This window comes from Anopheles gambiae, chromosome 2 (genome assembly GCF_943734735.2).
Source record: "Anopheles gambiae chromosome 2, idAnoGambNW_F1_1, whole genome shotgun sequence".
NCBI lineage: Eukaryota > Metazoa > Arthropoda > Insecta > Diptera > Culicidae > Anopheles > Anopheles gambiae.
Window position 1 is genome coordinate 45345942 of NC_064601.1, and position 21180 is coordinate 45367121.

At 47.6% G+C, this 21180-nt stretch overlaps 6 protein-coding genes across 8 annotated transcripts in view; 4 read left to right on the plus strand and 2 right to left on the minus strand.

The window, feature by feature from the left end:
• The window catches only part of LOC5667525 (uncharacterized), a 386862-nt gene that overhangs the window by 310255 nt on the left and 55427 nt on the right, over positions 1–21180 (plus strand). The window lies entirely within an intron of this gene.
• LOC11175571 (putative mediator of RNA polymerase II transcription subunit 26) lies at positions 679–4565 on the plus strand. The gene is made up of 4 exons (XM_061649826.1): positions 679–1731; positions 1808–2033; positions 2106–2802; positions 2875–4565. The coding sequence occupies exons 1-4, from the start codon at positions 1616–1618 to the stop codon at positions 4482–4484; spliced, it is 2649 nt and encodes an 882-aa protein (XP_061505810.1). The 5' UTR covers positions 679–1615; the 3' UTR covers positions 4485–4565.
• On the plus strand, positions 3311–7676 carry LOC1278754 (aminopeptidase N-like). Its single transcript, XM_318379.6, has one exon. The coding sequence runs from the start codon at positions 4745–4747 to the stop codon at positions 7385–7387; it is 2643 nt and encodes an 880-aa protein (XP_318379.6). The 5' UTR covers positions 3311–4744; the 3' UTR covers positions 7388–7676.
• LOC4576988 (probable insulin-like peptide 7) lies at positions 8100–9248 on the plus strand. Its single transcript, XM_001231147.3, has one exon. The coding sequence runs from the start codon at positions 8543–8545 to the stop codon at positions 9017–9019; it is 477 nt and encodes a 158-aa protein (XP_001231148.2). The 5' UTR covers positions 8100–8542; the 3' UTR covers positions 9020–9248.
• Positions 9354–11256, minus strand: LOC1278755 (probable dolichyl pyrophosphate Glc1Man9GlcNAc2 alpha-1,3-glucosyltransferase). The gene is made up of 3 exons (XM_318380.6): positions 11034–11256; positions 10292–10952; positions 9354–10188 (listed from the first exon to the last, which is right to left on the minus strand). The coding sequence occupies exons 1-3, from the start codon at positions 11090–11092 to the stop codon at positions 9400–9402; spliced, it is 1509 nt and encodes a 502-aa protein (XP_318380.6). The 5' UTR covers positions 11093–11256; the 3' UTR covers positions 9354–9399.
• LOC3290935 (matrix metalloproteinase-2) lies at positions 12979–17493 on the minus strand. Its single transcript, XM_061647010.1, has 8 exons — positions 17212–17493; positions 16990–17142; positions 16526–16641; positions 14926–15087; positions 14542–14828; positions 13782–14450; positions 13551–13700; positions 12979–13298 (listed from the first exon to the last, which is right to left on the minus strand). Exons 1-8 carry the CDS (start codon positions 17308–17310, stop codon positions 13186–13188), a joined length of 1749 nt encoding a protein of 582 aa, XP_061502994.1. The 5' UTR covers positions 17311–17493; the 3' UTR covers positions 12979–13185.

The following is a 21180-nucleotide window of genomic DNA, read 5'->3' on the forward strand; positions in this document are numbered from 1 at the left end:
GTCCGAAAGAAATCAAGTTCGTTTGCGTCGGCCTGGACAACGGACAGGAGGACAAACATTTAACGTGCACGGCAGGGGACGTCCGTCGAACTTTTCCACCTGATACGAGACTTCGATCTATCTAACAAACACGCTGGTTGTTTATTTTGTTGCCCTGGGTTACCGTAGCGCACCGGTGCGTGACCGAGCAAGGGTATGACATTCGTGCGAGCAGCTACCAGACATTCGATGTAGGCCATCGGTAGTGGAAGGTCTCTGTAGAATCGGATGCATTTTCTCGAGTGTACTTTAGTGACATTCTAACCGTGAGACAGTAAAGATTTACAGGAGAGAAAGAGTTAAAAAAGGTTAATAAATTGTATTCTTCAAGGTACGTTTCTGTTTTGTAGATTATTCGATATCTTGGCTTGGTAAAGTGATGCAGTGTATCTGAAGTTATAGTGCGTTTTCGGTTGATTGCGATTGTCGTACAAGCCCTGCGGGTACCACTAATGGGTTAAGTTATCAGTGACTTATTGATTCACCGCAACAGGATAGTCAGTTCTACATTTGGAGAGCACGGTCCATATGGGGCTTGAAAACATGATGAGCATGTTGTTAAGACGCATGCCGACTGTACTATGGAAGCAGACCAAATGTTACTAGAATCAAGTTAATTGAAGTTAATTTCTAAAGAACAGTCAATTGTCAAGGAAAATCCTGAATCTTCTATTTCTGTGTGGAACATTCCATAATGATTATCTCGTACGAGCTTAAATGCATTAAATCATCCTAAATCAACCAAACAAAGACTGTCCCATCTGAGTGTGTGAATGGCAGGACCTGCTAGCACGGTCCAAAACGATTGGAAGTCTCAAAGACCGAAAATAGATTTTCTCAATCGATGTCGACCCCCAAGCGTGCTCTCCTCACTTATGAATCGCTTCTGTCGCCCAATCGGTCATACAATAGGGTCATGGTTTGCGTGACTGACCCTACCTTTGTCTGTTGTGCCGAGGGGTGCGACGAATAATAACCCCACCTCATTGTCTTAACCTGGTCGTCCTGGTCCGGTGAACTTGCACGTGCGTTTGGTAGTCGTGTCCTCGTTCGGTAGCGAGAGTGTTGCGTGTTTGATCCCTGCCTCCCCTGCATGTACACGTTCAAATTATCATTTTTCAAGGATAAATTCTTGCATTTTATGTTTTGTCCGGAACTTCGTAACGACGACCCCTTTCGCCCGGTTCCGGTTCAATCGCTGTTTGGTTCGTCCGTTGCCTCGTTGAAGACAAGGGTGGTGTGTGGGTCCGTAATGTGTTGTCCTGTTTATAACTTTGTTTATTTCCCACAAGTCGAGAGAAACTATTATTGATTTTCTTCAACTTTGCGGTATTGTTCGCGTTTTTCTTTTTTACCCTAGCAGCAGCTGGTCTTGTTTGTTGACTGCTTCCCACGTTCACAGGACAGGCACAGCGACAAACAAAAGCTGCAGATGCACCCGTGAGCTGTTCGAAACCGTTGCCAGTGGGTGATTTGAAATTGATTGGCCATTACACGATCGTTTGCTTTTGTTGGCTGTGAAGTATCAGTACATTGCAGGAGTCGTACATAGGTACTGGCAGGAAGGAACTGCACAATGTATTCTAGCACCGTTTCGGACGGCAATGGAGCATTGTTCCATTGCTCGGAACTGACGCCACGTACACCCTATCGGAGAGAGTTTGACGAGATGGAAGCTCGCATCCGGAAGTGGTAAGTAGCAGCAATCTGGCAGCCTGTTTATGCTAATGCAACTGCATGGTAATGTAAACGAATGTACCGCCGGCAGTGAGCGACAGCGGGCAGAATTGGAACGACAGTTCGAGGAGCTAATGCGCGAACGGACCGAATGCGAAAAGGCTACGGTGCGGGCGATGAAGCAACGGCAACGCCGTCAGCAGGAGGCAGAACGACAGCGAGCCGAGCGGAACGAGAGCATTCTTCGAATGTTGAACAAGATCGATCAACAGGCGGCTTCGCTGGCGGCGAAAACGGATCGATTGAAGATGTTAAAGGTAGATTGGGTGAGGGATTGCTAAGCAATAACCGTTTCACAACCATCTGTTTTCCCCTTCTTGTTCAAACAGACACAGTACGAAATGTATCTGATGCGTACCTGGTCGACATCTTCTGGACCGGCATTACCGGCCGCTTACGGTGTTCCAATGATAACGGCTCCTCCAGCCATGCTTACGCCACTGCCCCAAAGTCCAGCAAAATCATCAACGAAATCAGAATTTGTCCAATACCTGTCCGACCTGACGCATCAGCAAACGGCCAGCATAAACCCAATTCCACCACCGATGGCTTTGAGTAACTACCTTGCATCACAACAGAAACCGTACGGAATGGCATCTACCTACGGAACGTCACTAGAGCGTCCATATTCTAGAGCGTATACTAGTAGTGCCCCAATTGAGAATGACTGTTTGATGGTGAATAGTGGTGCCGGAACGTCGCAAAGCACTACCGTCGGTGGTATACAGGCGAAAAAGTTCGCAATGTCCAACGAAGACTTTATCCGCTACATCGACAGTGAGGTACTGAAGGAACCAATACCGACGGTTAGCATCGTTGCACCTTCGCCCGTTGAATCGGATAAGGTAAAACAGTCTGGTGGAGCATATCTTGAAGATGCCACTATGAGTGAAGATGAACCGGTAAGGGAAGTGGCGAATAAGTTGGAAGAATTCAGCATTTTGGTAGATCCAGACATTAGGAAGGATGTAACGGAGGAGCATCCTAAAGAGGACATTAAGGTGGTGGCAGAGATGATTGAAAGTGGTAAGAAGCTTGAAGATTTTTTTAAAGACAAATTAAAAGTAATACCAGCTTTTTCTTGTACTGTTATTTCAGATCATCAAAATATGAAAACTCCTGAAACAATTCAACAAGAGAAAAGATCTATAGAATTACCTACATTGGTTGAATCTGTTAAGGACGACAATGAAACGAATGTAGATATTGATTTCAATGCGGGAAACAAAACATTAGATGATATGCCAGATGATCGTACACATAACGATATTCAGGAGATACTTCAGGATTCTACAGCACCACCTGGTAATGACGCTGTAGTTAATGAAACTGCCAATGAAGACTATCATCAGACAATTCATCAGGAAGAGTACAATGAAACAAATTACGGAGTAGAGTTTGTACCAGCGAATACCAATGTGGATTATGATGAAACAACTCCTGCTACAGATCAGCATTTGTACACTACTGAGCAAACAGAACATGAACCATACGACAATCTACAGTACGGTGCTTCAATTGAGCCAATATTAAATCCTGAAGATACTCCTGAAATGGATTCTCAGCAGCTTCCACAACCGGTACAACAGTACGAGTCTAGGAATCAACACTGGAACACGGCGCGACAAGCATTACGATCGAAAGCACTTCCAGTGTCATCCTCCAAGCCTCCATCGCCTGAAACGGGTGTGACTGATCATGTAGCCCCTGATCTTCAGCAAGGAATGGCCACAACAGAATCAGCTGAAACATGGAGGATGGATCAAGCAGATGTTCAACCACCGTACGAAAATACTCAGCCAAACACTGTCACACAGATTGATGAACCAAATGCTACGTATTCGGAATACGGGGGAGAAGCGAGTGATGCTTACTACCAAACGGAACCTGCTGCAACTACTGCTGTCCAAGACGGTGGGGAACTTAATCCCTCTTCCACCGATCAAGCATACATTAACGGTGCCATGGGTCAACCAGTAGAGTACCAACAAGACGATGGACAACAATCAGCTGCCTATCAGTATGGGAACAGTCAGGATCCTGTTGCTTATCAGGAAGGTCAGTATGTCGAAGGAGAAACTGCGGGCGAGTCACAGTATCAGTATCAAGAAGGGGTTGATCAAACGGGCAACGTGTATGCGACGCAGGAGCAATATCAGGATCCGAATCAGCAGTATCAGTATGATCAAAACGCACAGTACTATAGCGATCAACAAGCTTACGATGCACAGTACTACAACCAAGATCCACAGCAACAGGAACAGCAACAGCAACAGCAGCAGCAGTACTATATGGATGAGTCAAACCAACAGCAGATGGATCAAAATCAAGCAGAACAGCTCAAACCGATGGACCAATTTGTTTCTCCAGAACAAAACGACCAACCATACTACCCATCTGATGGACAGTACGAACCTAACGCTAAAAATGCTGAACCAACTCTACCAAACCCACCTGAGGGGGGTGATGTGACGGTCCCCAGCTCCCTAGAACCACCATTGGCCAATGCACAAACGATTGAGACACCGGCCGTTATCGATGCCACGTTGCCGAAAGACAAACAGGAGAAGAAAGCTTCCGACGCTATAGTGCAACAGGCCACTCTCGAGCAAAAACCCTCCAGAAAGGAGGGAGCCGATCCGGAATCCGATGCGCCAACGCTGAGCACCGTCAACGATGAGAGTGATTTTGATTTCTCCTCCCAGTGATAAGCACGCGGATCGTGTTTGCTCAGAGTTTTAGCCGCTAATTGATGATAGAAACCTATCCTGATTGTTTTGTGCAGCAAAGCCCTTGGTCTATAGAAACATGTGGGCTTTCGTTCGGAGCTCGTGCGCTCAAGTACGTCGTTTCCTTTGCACCCATGATAAAACACTTCAATCTTTAATACGCACCCTTTGGAGCACGCGCTTTCGCGGTCCAACATTTAACGGACGGTCCGCTTTATTACGGCACGCTGTTGGGCGGGATGCGTATAGTCATGTTGTGGTTAGTGCTGTGTTCAGTGTACCTGGTGATCGTTCCGGTAGTAACGGCCAATGGCCGACTATCCAACAACACGCTGCCATTGCATTATGATCTGCACCTAGAGGCGACGGGTCTAGGGCTGCACGATTACACCTACCGGGGCAACGTGTCGATACGGATTGCCATCGTTAGTGATACGAACGAAGTGGTTCTACACAATGTCGGCAATAGGTTAAAGTCGATTTGCTTACGAAGATGTCGTGATGGGGAAGCAATATCGCACCAGTTGCTAGAGAGCGAACCGGCAAGTGAACTGTTGCGCATTCGTACCGATCGAATCTTGCGCCGAGCGGATGATCAGGTGATTACGCTAACGATCGTGTTCCACAACACGCTCGGTGAGGATAGGATGGGCTTCTACCGCACGCAGTACCGTGGGGCCAAGCGCATTCCCATGGCGGTAGCTACGACACACTTTCAGCCGAGCTATGCCCGCCTAGCATTTCCGTGTTTCGATGAGCCGGGCTTTAAAACCACCTTCCAGATAACGATCGTCGCGAACGGTAGCCATTTGGTAGCTTCCAATGCACCGATCGCAACGGTTACCTGGCTGCAGGACGGTCACAAGGCGGTACGGTTCGAGCGTACTCCTCCAATGCAAACGTACCTCGTAACGTTTCTGATCGCAAACTTTACGTCCGTCCACACGGTAAGTCCTTCTGGAGTGGAGATCGGTATACTGGCCCCGCCGAAGGATGAGAAATCGCTCCAATTCAGCCTGCAGGCGGCAACGACACTGCTCTCGAGCTTGGAAGAGTACACCGGACAAAGCTTGGGCCTGCAGAAGCTAGATCATGTCGCCATTCCACGGTTCGGCAATGCCATGGAAAACTGGGGCCTGGTCGCGTACGATGAACAGTTTCTGGTGCTTTCTGCGAAAGCTCACCGTCTGCAGCGCGCCCAAGCAGTGCTAACCATCGGACACGAAACGGCGCACCAGCTGTTTGGCAATCTGGTAGGCCCTGCGTGGTGGTCCTACCTATGGCTAAGCGAAGGTTTTGCAACCTACTTTGAGCTCCTGCTGGGAGCCGACGCATACCCGGAGCTACTACCGCTGGAGGAATCGTTCGCCGTGCGGCACATGCATCCAGCACTGATGGCGGATGCGTACGAACAGCATCCCCTTACGGTGGAACCACTTTCGGCCAATACGCCCGAAATCGAGACACTGTTTGATACGATCACGTACAGCAAGGCGGGCTGCATTCTGAGGATGATTAACTGTTCCATCGGGGAGGAAGCGTTTCAAGCGGGCGTCCAGAACTATCTCGAACAGCACCGGAATGGTATCGTAACGCCGGAAGATCTGTACGCGAGTTTCTTCGTGCAGCAGCGGAAGGACACACCGACGGTCGAGCAAATGTTCCGCAGCTGGGTAGACAAACCAGGTTATCCGGTGGTGACGGTTGAGCGTCTGAACGGTTCTTTCGTGCGGTTTCGGCAGCAGCGTTACCACAACCAGGAAGTGACCATCCAGGATATTACCTCGCGATGGTTCATACCGATCACGTACTACACCAACAGCAGCCTGGGGCAGTATGAGTATCAGCCTGCGTTTTGGATGAAAGAAACCGACCAGGAGCTGGTGCTCCAACTGAAAATGAACACGCAGGATGTTCTGGTGGTGAATCCGCGCCAGATCGGGTTCTACCGGGTGGAGTACGACGAGCGAGGTTGGAGCAGTATCGTGGACAACCTTACCACCCTACCGTCCATCATGCAGGCAAAGCTGATCGATGACGCGTTCGTGCTGGCACGGGCCGGTCTCGTCGGGTACGAGCTCTGTTTGGAGATGCTGCAGGAGCTCGCCACAAGCCCCGACCCGGTACCCTGGTTGATTGCGATGGCGGAAGAGAACATTGGCTACCTGCAGCGGGTCCTGCAGTCGGCAGAGTTTGATCGCTTTTTGACAGGATTTGTGGGCGAAATGTTTGATCTTGCCGGGAACGTGGGTCGCACGTTGCTCCAATCCCAAGCGCTGGACGTGGCCTACGATTGGTGGTCTCGCTTAGCAGCAAGCTTTATCGAGAGCAAACGTGAATCCAGCATTCGTCCACGTGCCTGCCTGCCAACACCCGTGCAGGAGGTAGTGCAGGCATTGGTTTCGCCCGACGATCATGTACGGGAGCGTCTTTTCGTCCGATTAAAGTGTCTGCCGAAACAGTCGAACGAACCGTCTGTGTTGCTGCTAGCATTGGAACGAATTCGAGCAGCGAATCTGCTTACCCCCGGCAAACTGTTTGCCGTGCTGGAGAGTTTGATTAAATCCGACCCGGGGCGGTTTCTGCCACCGAGCGTGCAGTTTCTTTCCAGCGTACCGCCGGAGGAGGCCGGCCCGGTAGCGGACCGCTTCCAGCGCTTGTTAAATCTTATCGTGCACGAGGTCACTGACCGTCGCCAGGCGGCGCAAGTTCGGAAGCTGATGGTGAAAAATTCGTCCATCCTGCCGGCGAACTTCCTGCCGCACGCCAGCACCGTGATGACGTCAACTATCAGCTGGCGCATGAAGCAGGTGCCGAAGTTAAGGGAGTTTGTGCACGATTCCCATATGGCCAGCATTTACGAGCGGGAAGGGCACCAATAGGGCCAGATTTTATGTAGGGTAAGTTGGAGGGGTTGGAGGGGAAGGTATGGGTGGGCAGGTGAATTAATGAAGTGTGTTTTGTGCTCCTAAAATGGGAATGCTGTGGATAGGGCGCGCTGTAGGACAGTGCGTACGTGAAATGGGGGAATAGTTTTGTAACACAAACGCGGAAATTATTTGTGTAAAGCTAAGCGAGTTTAGTAAATTTAGTTTGTTTTTTTTTTTTATGAAATAAAATGGATTTAAAAATTGTAATTAAATGAGTTGAACTAAGCTAAAAAAAATTGCACATTTTGTTTCTTTATCCAAAAAATGTGATTCATTCTGCGAAAGATTTGTCTCATCCTGAGCAGTTATACAATTCCGGTGTCCACTGTGTGTGTGGTTTTATTTTTGTCCGGCGCCTTTCGCACCTCCAATTCCGATGGCTAATTTATGTGTACCGTTTCGATTAGCCCGGTGTGTCGCCGTGGGTCGACCACGGATCCTTATCCTTTCGCACCATTATCGCAAGCAGCAATACAAAACAGAAAAAAAATCACACCACATAGGTCACACACCACCATCAAGGGCTGACCCCGCGTGGGCGGATGGTTTGGTGCCACGTGCATCAAAAAAAGGGGAAGCAACAGCAAACCGCCACCCAACCCCTCTTCTTAACGATCTGCGCACGGCGAATGATGATCATTACATTAGTCAATAGCAATGGTCTCACCTATGTATGGAAGTGTTTTCGTCGTCATCGGATGTTATTTTTCAGGAAGTGAGATGATGCATCGACCAGGATCACGGGGGGCGGACTGGCAGAAATGGTGGTCAGACCACGGGGCAGGAAGGATCGGGATTGCAGTATAAAATCGGTACGCCCTACCAGTGGACATTCTCATTCGCTGGTGGACCGTAGCCCGTGCCGTGTGCCAGTGCCCAGAAACGTGTGATTGCGCATTCAAGTGTTCGCGGTTTAGTGTTGGCGTACAGGCGTGTAACAATATAGTTGTGTGTGTGAGAGAGAGATAGAGAAAGATGTTCGTGGTGGGGCGTGCTCGTTAAGAGTGGTCGCGGTCGGTGGTGAACGTTCCGGAATTTCCGTTGGCGCGTTAAGAAGCGTTCGGGCAAGCAGTGCGGACCAAGCTGGCAGGGGCACGGTGCGCCAAAATGTGGCTACCGTTGGCGCTGTGCGTGCTGTTGGAGTTTGCCGACATTGTCAGTGCATCGGGCGGGCTGGACGATGCGCTCGAGGTCACGTTCAGCGAGCGTACCCGGGCCGACTGGGAGAAGGTGTGGCACCAGGAGAGTCATTCGCGCTGCCGGGAGAAGCTCATACGCCATCTGTACTGGGCCTGCGAGAAGGACATTTATCGGATTTCGAGACGCAGCGGCGATGGCAACGGTAATGCCGGGATGGTGGAAAAGCGTACGAGCATGGTGGACGAGGGCCAGCTCGTGCCGTACCCGTGGGCAATTGATCGCGAGGTGGCGTACGCGTTTCTGCGTACCCGGCGCACTGGGAAGCGCCGATCGGGCGGGTCAATTACGGCGGAGTGCTGCACGCGCACCGGCTGCACCTGGGAGGAGTACGCCGAGTACTGTCCGTCGAATAAACGCTTGAACCAGTACCGGCGAAGGAAGTAATAGGCGGTAATGGTGTGCCAAAGCGAATGTATCCGTGGTGATGGTGAGGTCTCTGCCGGTCGTGGATTGGTGACGGAAGGCATGGGATGCAGGTGGAGGTAGAACGGGAAGATTTCTCGGTATTCTTGATCATCGTACGCAGCAGCATCGGTTGTATATTGCAGCACATTTTTTGTTTGTATTTGTAATGTGAAATAAAGGAATCCGCACTATACAAACAGAAGAAAAATGGTGTTATTATTTAAAAGTAGGATTTTGGCGTGGGTAAAGGTAAGCATTACCATACGGCAGGGTGGAAGTGGAAGTCGTCAGATTATTCATCGTACAGTGAATATTTCAGTCATTGGTTTTATTATTCTTTTTTTTATCTTATCTTCACGTTATTTAGTCTTTTTCTTTTCTGTGCTCATTTCACCCCCGTTGGTAGTGAGAAAAGACACTTGGTAAGACACCCAGAAGTATAACACACCCACCGCACAGTACACACTGGTGAGTAGCAGCGGCAGGAAGGGTAACCGTTCCCGCAGTCCTATCGCATCGTGCACAATATTTTCGTACACACAAAGCACGGGAAATCCGGCCAGGTACAGGAATTCCACCGTGCGAAAGAACGTTGCACGATGAATGAGCTTTAGCAGCAAAACACTGACCGCGGTGTACAGTGCGTGCAGACAAATCTTTACCAGCGTAAGTTCCGGTTTAAACAGCAGCGGAAAGAGCGAATAATGTGCGACGATGCCGAGAAAGACGGCCCACCGGGCATCGTGCTGGTTGGCGATGGCAAGCAGGGTCAGTGGAATCAGCACCATCAGGATGGCTTTCTCGTGCACATGCCAGCCGAAAAGGAATGAGGTACATCCGCACAGTACGATTGCTCGGGTGAAAGAGCGGCCGAGTGACACGCTCGAGGTGGAGGGTTTTAGTGTGCAAAGCTTGAGCAGGACGGGAACCATTGCCAGCCCGGTCAGGGCAAACGTTACGCCAGGTGTTATGGACGGCAGTACGGTGTGGTCGAACGTTTGCACCAGTCCACCGGTGCTGGATGCTTTGGTCACTTTTCCTAGTGCCACCGCTAGTGCCTTATCGGCAGTATTATACAACGCCCAAAAGTTCGGTGCCCAGTAAGCATGCGTGAGGCCACGCTTGAAGGGAAACAGTCGGGAAAGGACCTGCAGGAGGACCGAGAAAGAAAGGGGAGGGTGATAAAGTAATAAATTCATATTAGTACCGCGGAGCAATTAATGGCCATCAATCGAAAGCCAGTCGCCTTACCTGTGGAATGTGCTCGTAGAATGGACCGAACGATAGTAAACACACGCCCAGCACGATGGTGGCCAGTTTGATTAGTTTTACCGCCGCCCGGCCGACAGTAAAATCGCGCAAGCAATAAAACCGTAGCAAATAAACAACATAAACAGGGGCGACGTACATGAAGATGTGCTTCAGGTTCAACAGCACCGCAAACAGCAGTGCCGACTGCAGGGGTCGGTTTTCCATCAGTGCACCGATGCTGAGAAGCAGCACGCCGAACAGGAATCCATTGTACTGAAAGTGGATGTGGTCCACCATCAGCAGGCCGGCGTTACCGAGCAGCAGCGCGCCACCGATGAGCAGGGAGCGGGTCGGATTGACACTGCCAGCGCTTAGTGCCCGCAGGCAACGGCGCACACCAAGCGCGTAGATCACGTCGGTCACGATGACCGAGAAGCGCTGGAAAACGATCGTCTGCTCGGAAGCGTAGTTGAGATTCTTCACGTCCAGCATCCGCGGGTCGAACGATTTGGCCACCTGTGACAGTAGCCACTCGAAGTAGGCAAAGAAGGGCGGATAGTCCAGCGTCCATTCGCTCGTTTTCTCGTAGTACCATCGCGAGAGCGGCAAGCTGTGCGTGATTGCCAGCCAGTTTCGGTGTACCTCAAAGTCGGTGGACCGGCTGTAGGGGTTGACGATTGAAGAGATGTTTTGAGATGCCTGTGTGCAGTTGTACGCGTACAAATGGATTGAAAATACTTACTAGGCTGGGATGAACAGCAGCTTTACGCCCGAAACGAGTAAAAATATGTGCCAAAACATGGCACTGGGCGGTCGGGTTCGGGTAAACGATAACGAAATAGGCAATGAGGACAGTTTTTGAACTTAATTTGTAATCATCACCACCGGTTTCGTAGCAATTGCCAACACCTCACAAACAACAACAAAAGGTAAACAGTGCCAGCTGTCAAACGTCCCGTCAGCTCAGTGAAAAAGACTATGAACAGATGTTCGTTGGATGGGACTGTTTTTATTTTAAGAAAATTAATAAAAGAAAGGATTTTGAGGTCCATTGGAAGATGAGAAATGAAAAAACGCATTACCCCAGAGAATCGTACTTTATATAAAAATACAATCTATGCGTTTTAAGATTATATTTAAGTAATATTAGCTACGAAAGGTTAGAAACGCTTGAAACGCTTAATACGTTTGAAAGCGTAGCGTTGGACTATGGCTCCGTATGAAGTCAAGATAACCTATGTAGGTTAATTTATTCTAAAATAAATGATTACAATAGGCTGACAAGCAATGGGATAAAAAATGAGACATATTGTTAAAAAACAGTAAAACAGTAAAAGAAAAAAATCTAGATATTGTTGAACAATTTTATTTTATGATTTTATTAATGGACTTAACACTCGGATATAATTTATCGTTTTGTTCGAAGGAATTGTAGTTAGGTCAGTGATTCTCATCTATTCTCCCTCTCTCTCTCTCTCTCTCTCTCTCTCTCTCTCTCTCTCTCTCCCTCTCTCTCTCTCTCTTCCTCTCTCTCTTTCTCTCTCTCTCTCTCTCTTTCTCTCTCTCTCTCTCGCTTATTGGTCTGCTCACGATAGAGAACGTCGACGTGACATGGCCCGGTCAACAATCATTCTCCTGGATGCTCGGTCCCTAGCTGATCTCCGCCAGGTCTCGCTTCACCTGATCCAGCCATCGAGTTAACTGTGCTCCCCTGCGCCTTTTGCCGAACTGGGGATTGCTGTCGAACACCTTCTTGGTGGGGCATGAGTCGGGCATCCTCATGACATACCCCAGCCATCGTATCCTGCCAGCCTTTGCCACCGTCAGGATACTCGGCTCGCCGTACAGCTCAGCAAGCTCGTGGTTCATCCTTTTCGTCCACGCTCCATGCTCGAACACACCGCGAAAGATGATCCGGAGGATGCGTCGCTCAAACACACCCAGAGCGTTTGCATCGTCCACTCGGATGGTCCAGGACTCGTGTCCATAGAGGACCACCGGGCGAATCAATGTGCGATGTATCTCACATTTCGTGCGGGCTTGAAGTCTTCTGGATCTCAGCAGTCGGTGAAACCCATAGCATGCCCGATTCCCCTGAATAATGCGTCTCCGGATTTCGCTGCTGATGTCGTTGTCCGAAGTAACGACCGTCCCGAGATAGCAGAACTCCTTGATTACCTCGAGATTGTCGCCGTCAACTAATACACTGCCTTCCAGAAGGTCTGAGTCTCCGGCAAGCAGGTATTTCGTCTTCGTTGTATTGATTTTCAATTCAATTCTTTCTGCTTCGCGTTTGAGTCGGGTGTACGCCTCACACACCTTCGCTGTTGTCCTGCCGATAATGAGCTCCTCTATACGAAGTATTTAATACAACGGCAGACGGTCCACTGGTCTTATCTTCTGGACCTACCTCCTAAGTCCTACGTTCAACGATCACGAGATTGGCACTAATGGCCAATCCATTTTCTATTATTTATTGTGAAAACCTATGAACTTTGAACATTTACTCAATTTAGTATTTTAAAACATCAATCATAGGGTAGTTTCAATATAAATGTGTTTGTCCGCTTTGTGCTTTTTCGATTTCAAGCTTTTGTTTATTCCGCACTGAAGCAGCGTTAAAATAGATCGTGGATATCCTGGATGCAGTTATATGCCTTTGGCTATGCAATAATACACACCACAGCTGATGATAAACATACTTTATTACTGACTATTTGGCCACTTGGCGAGAAAATGCACTATTCAATAGCTTTGGTTTCAAAATGCAGTAAACATACGCAGTTACACAACGTCTCACTTTCCGTCCAATGTTGAAGGTCCGGTTGGCGGTGGAGATGCACTCGGAAAGGCCCACGGCATTGGGCGCACGTGACGCATTCAACATTCGCATCTTATCGGCAACCGAGCCATATATTTCCCGTCCGCCGAGGGTATCCACGTTCCGGGCGGACCCGCTCATTATTGTACAGCCAGTAGTAGTTCCCTTTGAAGAAGTACGTCTTGCCTGCGCCGGAGACCCGTCGAAGGTCGCACATCAAATGTCCATCGGTGGCGGAGCGAACCGAGCGCACGATACGACGCGAATGTCAAGGTTAGGGTGTAAGGAAATAATGGTACACAATTAGAAAAATGGTCACCCAGCGGGGCCGTGCTTTGTTTCCTGCTTCTTCACGCACGCAGTTCCGCCATTCACGAGAGCCATGTCGTGTCGTGTGCGTTTCTTCTGTTTCTGCTTCTTGGCACGCTTCAAACTTACCGCTAGCAACAGCCGTGGCGGCATCAATATTGTTCGGAATGCCAAACCAACGGTCCATGGAGGACGGGTAGCCTTCGTCCATTTCGCCGGCCGTGTCGTTGTACCGCCAGAAACGATCGCCCGCAAACAGGTACGTCTTGTTGTTTTTCGCTGCAACGCAAAAAAAGAAAATACAGCAATGGAAGTATGAATGAAAGTAACCACTAGCTAGCAATGGCACAGTATACTCACGCCACACCAGTGCCGCATCGATGCGTCGCAGCTCTTCCGGCAGCCCGAAGTCTGTCAGGGGCCGCACTTCCGGGTGCAGGAAGTTGAGCGCATCAAACACCCAGTAGAAGCGGCCGGAAAACAGTACGATCGCATTATCATCGAGCCGCTCGTACACGGCATCGATGTGGCTGACGGTTTTGGGAAACCCGCGAAACACCTGCCAGATGCGCACCGGGTACCCGGTCTTGATGCGGTACTTTTCCGTCAGCCGCCACAAGTACGCACCCTTGAAGATGAAGATCTCGCCACGGAGCAGCCCGATCGCGTCGAAACTGCCGCTGCAGATATCCGGCACCGGCACGTAGGAGGGAATGGCTGCCGGTGGCCGATCATCCGGTGGCGTTGTGACACTGGTCGGTGGCGGCGATTGCGCATGGTGCCGGCTGATGTGATCGTCCACCGTTTCGTAGTCACCGACGAACGTGATCGGGATGTCGTACACTTCCGTCGTGGAGGAGAGGGCCGGCGTACTGGTAGGGAGTGGGTCCGGTTCCGGGTAGTGCGGTTCGCTGTCCAAATCGGGCAACCGTGGGACGGCCGGCGTCACGGTGCCGTACTCGTCCACGGTTGTGCTCGCTTCGGTAGTGTACATCCAATCCGGTTCGTCCGTGATGTGAGGATTTTGAACTGCATTGCACGAAAGAGAGAGTGATAAGTAGTAGCATGATTGGAGATGCAGACGAAAGGAACGATCCTCGCAACGGAACGGATACTATACTGTACAGCTGGTACATCGCCAAGATGTCGTCGTAATCCAGCGTGCCCTGGGCGATGCCCTTGTAGTACGGGAACATCAGCGACGAGTAGACGGGCGAATGGGCCAGCCCGAGCGAATGGCCGAGCTCGTGTATCGCGACCGAGTAAAAGTCCACCCCCTCGCTCAGGTGCGTCGAGTTTTCCTTCCAATTTTCGTCCTCATCGAAGTGGACATCTCCACCGTACGCGTTCATTTCGTACGGATAGAAGGCGTGGGCCAGCACGTTCCCCGGACCGTCGAACGGGTAGCTGCGCCAAAAAAAAAAACCCCAGGAACCATGTATTAATCGATCAAACTCCGCCATCCGCCTGCCCGGAGTCGTGCGGTGTGCATCACGCTACTCACTTGTCTCCGTGGTGGCCACTGCCGAACCCGACGATGATGTCTGCCGACGGGTCGTACACGCGGACGAACCGTAGCTTGCTGTACTTGCTCCACTCGCCGAACGCTTTGGCCATAAACTTGGCCACCGCGTCCTCGCCAACCTTGCTGGACCAGTTCGCGATGCTTGAACGGTTGCGGGACGAGAGAAAGGTTGTTCAGTACAAGAGGAGGAAGAGGCAAAGGGTAGGCAATTGGGTGGGGGGGGGGGGGGTTTTCGAAAGGTAGACCTCCTACTGCGCTGGCCTGGTGGCGCGTGATCATTAAGCGCGATGGAACACCGGCGGACAAAACCCCGCCATCAGCCAGCGCTGCCAAGAATTTAGCAACGGGAATGTCTTTGTGATCTCTCTCTCTCTATCTCTGGTTGTCCCGCTTAATGGCGCGTAATCAGCGTCACGATCGGGATAGTATACAATCCGTCTTTCGTCGCAACACCCGATGGAATGCCGATGTGGAAGAACTGCCTAACGATTGCTTCCCCGTGGACTCTCTCTCCCTTTCTCTCGTGCAAATCCAACCCTCACCTGCTGCCGAAATCGATGAAAATGCTAATGTCTAAAATGGCACCTGTCTGAATGGGTGATGTGATCGTCCCCATCCACGTCCCCGGGATCATAAAACCTCCTGCCCCCCTCTCCCAATGATGGTGCACGCATGATCGTTTTCAATTAAAGTGAAAGTTTTCCGTTTTCCTTTTTCAGCACGTTGGGGTGTGTGTATGTGTGTTTTTTTTGGAGTTTGCCACAACGAGCTGTTGTGTCTCGTTTGTGCAGCACGCTGCAGGCAGGCCCGCTTGTGCGGTGGTGTGGTTACCCTAACGCGAGATAATGAATGGCCGTACCAATTAAACGAAAATGGCTATCGAGGGCGAAAGCTAATGGCCGATCACTGTGAATATGGTGGTATGAACAACGGGGTGTGTGTGTGCGTGTTTTTTTTGTCGATTTCAGTTAAAGCTGTACCTTTGCATCGACTGTATTGCGATTACGTTTGTTAGCAGAAAATGATGATTCGATTTAACTCGAAATCATAGGTGAATGCGTTCGGCAAGGTTGTTTTCAGTAAGAACTACCATCACAGAAATGTGTTAATTTGCTGTTGGCGTACGTGAAGAGGCGTTAATTTGAACGATGCTCTATCTCACTGTCCACTTAAGGGTTAACGGCGGGATCAACCTCCTTTCCCGTTTGACCGATCATCGATCATAGATTATCGTATGGATAGTTCGATCCAACAATCGGCTCCATCGCTACGGGATGGTAATGGCGAACGAAGAAGGAAATAATCGAAAAATCGACCTCGCGCCTTAAAAGGCTACCAGGCCCGCTTGGGCTTTGCAATGAAACAAGGGGGAGAGGTTGTATGTTTTGAGGAATTAGAAAAAAAAACAGAATACAGCCAACCCACAAGGAGGTTAAGGTAGGGCGTTGTTTCTTCCGCTTATCCGTCTGTAAGGGAAAGGCGCCTTCTTTGGCGTGTGTTTGGTGTGCGTTTCGGAATACCTTAGCCGAGAGACCTTTAAGCTGTAAGTCCAGACCTAATCAGCCTGCTGGCTACTTACAAGTATGTTATGCGCCGTTTCCGCCAGCTCTCCGAACCGATCACGTACCGCCGGTGGCGTAATGATTGATCGTGCTGCATCACGTCGACCACGCCGCATCGGGGCGCTGACATTAGCTGCATTGGACGGGATTGACCCGTTCGCGAACAGGTGCCACGCCACAGAAGGAAGTAGAGAGTCGGGTAAAAACAACGCGGAGCGGGTCATGCGTGAAAGAGAAGGGATTATTTCCGGACTTTTGATTTGGGTGGGCAAACAATAAAGGTCAGAATGTTTTGCTTGTATAGCAAGTGTGCTACACAGTTACTTTAACTACGAGTCATACGGAAAACAAACCTTAAAAACAGTCTTGTTTAACGAAATTTTCAGTAAAATTTGATAGCTAAGGATCACTAATGCTTTGTGTGATCAAGAATGCATATGCACACTATTAACACACATTGTATATTGTTGGTTTTCCTTACCTCGATCGTTCTTCGATCTAGCACGCCCGTCTGTGGCAATGCGCCAAATTTCTGCACATGCTTAATGGCATCGATAATTGCTTCCCCACTGTACAGCGCTTCCGCCTGTGTAGGACCCTTCTCCAGATAGCCAAACCGTCGCATAAAATCAATCTACGAAATAATCAAGCACAAACCAGGTATTTACCGGTCACAATCGTTCAGCTTCGTTCCACTACACACCATTTCTTTTGTCGGCACTGCGGGAGCACCGTGCATCAATCGAAGACTGATCAAACACAGGAAACACAAGCCAAACAAATGCAACGGATATCGAGCCATGGTGGAAGTGTAACTGTTTCCCTTAACTGAACCTCTTCACAGAACGCGGTGCAAAAAAATTCCACGGAAATACTTTCACAGAACGTTAGAAATGGGACCAACCCAGTGTGCACTGCCCGATCGATGCTGTTGGCATCAGCAACATAATTAGACTGTCGGATTCGAATGCTGCTGGATGCTAATTATTGTCACGATCATGTCGCGATCTTTGCCGACCCATTTCACTGCTCGATGTCGTTCTCATTCCTACACATTTACCGCCCCGGAGGCTGAGGGCTGAGAATCTCGCGACGACATGCAGGCAACCATGACATGCATCGGCTCGTACGTTCGCATCGTTCTCATGTCTCTCTCCGTAATCAGTAAGCCAGTGTTAGCGAAAGGGAGCGACACTGGAAGCGTTCTGGGGTTATGTGGTATCGCCAATACTCCCAGCGTCAGGCTTCGGGCTGAACGAGCGACGCGTCAAATCCAATTAGCGACCGACCAATTATTGCTGTACGGCACGATCGTACCGAAGAGTTTGGCATAAGCAAATAAAGAAATGAATGATTAATGCTGATGACTCCTCTTTCTGGGACATCTTCTCTCTCGACTCACCCCGTGGGGTCATAGGGCAAAAGGACACGCGGGAGGTCTCGTACTATTTTCATTGTCTCTCCCGCGGTGACAGTTGCAACGCGGTGACAGTCTTCTGCAAATGTTGCAATTGTCAGTGCGTTCATTTTGTTTATTTCTTTCTTTTACTTGGTTCATGAATTCTAGCATGCATTCTCCAAATAATTATACATGTGCTGGTGTTTGAAAATAAATTGAGATGGAACGTTAATTGATTGATTGTACAATAAAATCTTATAGAAATAGCACAAATAAGTCAACCATAACAGAATGACGTTTAATCAATTGAGACTTACTTTTTTCTATTTTTTTTGTACTTATTCCAATAACTCCAAACTTATCGTTTGGTTCTATGTTACGGCAAAGATCATTCCATTCACACTGAAAAAAAGGCTAAATAAACATTATGCGAATTTACAATGTGTGTGTTTCGTGTGAACATTTATTGACCTTTTCAATAACGCTTTAGTTCGCTATTTTGTGCTTTAAAGTTCTTTTAATTGAAAGTTCGCACTTTGCTGTGGCGATTTAGCGCAATCTATATCAACTTTGAAGTCTCCAGATCAAAGAATAATTTCATACAAGAGGGAAATCATGTAACCATAAGAGATCGATGAAGCGTATAGAAAAGGTACAATAATTGTTCCTATTCATTAAAACAGCATTAATAAAAAAAACATATTGTGGATCATTCGAAAGGGTCAATAGGTTCATCAAACCCGTTGACTGATATTGTAAATGTACTAAATGGCGTAAGCATTCATTTCATGCTGATTAGAATAAATCTATATTATAAAATTCTAGTAAAGGCTGATCAGCGTTACTTTCCAGCGGTAGCTTGGATGTTTTTTGCTTACTTTACATCCATACAATGGCAAGCACATCGACTATAGAAAACGCAACGCCGACTTAGTTTTTAGTGTTTTGAGAGGTATGGAGAAGAATGATACATGTTACAGGCAGTATTTAATAATTGAACGTTTTTCCGTGGTCTTTCGAGATGTTGCTATATATGGGCTTAATTTTTGGTCTAAGCATAAAGAATGTATACAACGGCGTGTAAGTTAAGTTTTTCAAAAAGTGGCCCAAAGAACTGTCCAGCAAGCTTCAACGTCAAAATATAGGTGGCATACTTTAGGTGGCCGCCACTGTAAATCCGGATGCATGAAAACGTAGCGAGAACATTCACACAAAAAAGTAACTGAAACAAATAACCTTCTTTAAGGAGTAACGGGTCATGCCGGCCTATACAGGCTTTTGATACTTATTACCATTTAGCCGGATAGTCAATCCTTGCTTAGGGCGATGGTCCATGTTCCATGGATGGGTCCCATGGATGAGCATGTTGTTAAGACGACCGAGTTGACGATAGTACCGCTGAACCCCTCAATCCAACAAGAAATAAAAATAGGAAAACTGGACTGGATGGTTCCATTAGTGAGTCAGATTCAGGTACTATTCAGGTCTCGAAATATAAAAGGAAACAGCATCAGGGCCCGGAATCAGGATCTGTTCCATGACTGATATGGAATCTTAATCAATTAAAGGATCAGTATGTAGTTCACTTCCAGAACCGGAAGGTATATGTTGCAGGATCTGCATGGGGTCAGGATCAATTTCAGGACCGTTATGGGTTCAGTGTAAGTTCTGGTGTGGGTTCGCGATCAAATCCAAGGCCGGTACGGTTTTTACAGCCATTATACAGCGGTATATATACAATTTCAGTACCGGTTGGGTAAATGTATCGATAGTAGCGCATTGTGTTGGGGTACAGAAGTGCTTTAATAGATTTAAAGTGTCAGGAAGTGAAAAATTTACCACCAAATTAAACAAAAAAAAGCATTTTTTTGTGACGACTTCGTGGTACAATTATAAATGGTGGTATGCTTCCTAAAGTCGTAGTATTGTGTTACTATAGTGTTGGTAAACAAAGATATCTCAAAAACTCTGTATAATATATATAGAACTTAGTTTTGAAGTTGTTTTCATATAAATAGCAAGAATCACATTCATAATATTGATTTTTTTACATAATTTGACCGTAAAAAATATATAAATTTGAGTGATGAAAATATTGACTGTATAGCGATGGTAGACTCAGTTGGATATGCGAATTTTGGCCTTTTTGGTAGATTACTTAAAGGAAACTCATTTCTGTTGCTTATTTTTCTGAAAACAATACGAAATGTTAACAATATCCCGGAAAAAAAACTACAGTGTCCTGTTTTTATTCTTTTCAAAACTATGACCACTTTTGGAACATGCCTATTACGTGTCCCTATAATGGTACTATGATGGCACTTAAATTTTTTAGCCTTTTTAAAAGGGATTTCACCACCATATTTAAAAGACCAGATTTCATAATGACATAAATATACTTAATTACTCTTAAATTATCGTATGGAGCACATTTTTGAGCTATACCACCACTATTGGTACTACCACCACTACAGGTACGATTACCCTATAGGGTCAAGATATATTTCAGATCCGATATGGGAATGGCATCAACTTCACAACCGGTATGGTATCATGATCTGTTAGAGAACCAGCAAGGGGTTATGATCAGTTCCAGGATCAGGTTCACGATTAATTCTAACACCTATACGGGAATGGAATCAGTTCCAGCGCCAGAATAAGTTCTATAAAATTTTAATGGGTTCGGGATTAGTCCCACATGAAAAATAAATAATTTTATCTTTAAAAAACAAAATGGAATTTGCGTTGCATTTAAAAAAATCTGTTGCACGCATTCTTACTATACCCCATAACCTTATTATATACCCCAGAAATTATCTTGCATAACCCTGTAACCGGGCCAAATTAACTAGTAAAATAAAATGACTGCACGTGCTGATGGGGCGTGCTGATGAGTAGGCAATGTGTTTCATGTTGAATTAAAATAATTGTTTACACTTTCTGAGGTGATTGATGTTTTTTAATGGTTAAGTATAGCCTCGTCCATTGATTTATACTGCGTGACACCTGTACAGCTTCAGCCAGAGTGCAATAGTTGAACGCTTTATAGTTGGCATGCGTTTTAGTTGAACGCTCGATTATTGACTGACAGTTCAATTAAAAAACATGAAAGACTGGGTTTTAAAAAAAAAAAATCTTTAAAAAGTATGCAGAAAAAACGGGTTACGAATTGCAGAATTAAATCAACTATATCAGCTTAATTTCCTGGAAGATGACTTAGGATGGTAAAAATAAATTGGAATGAAGTAGACGAGTATGGATGAAAATATCATT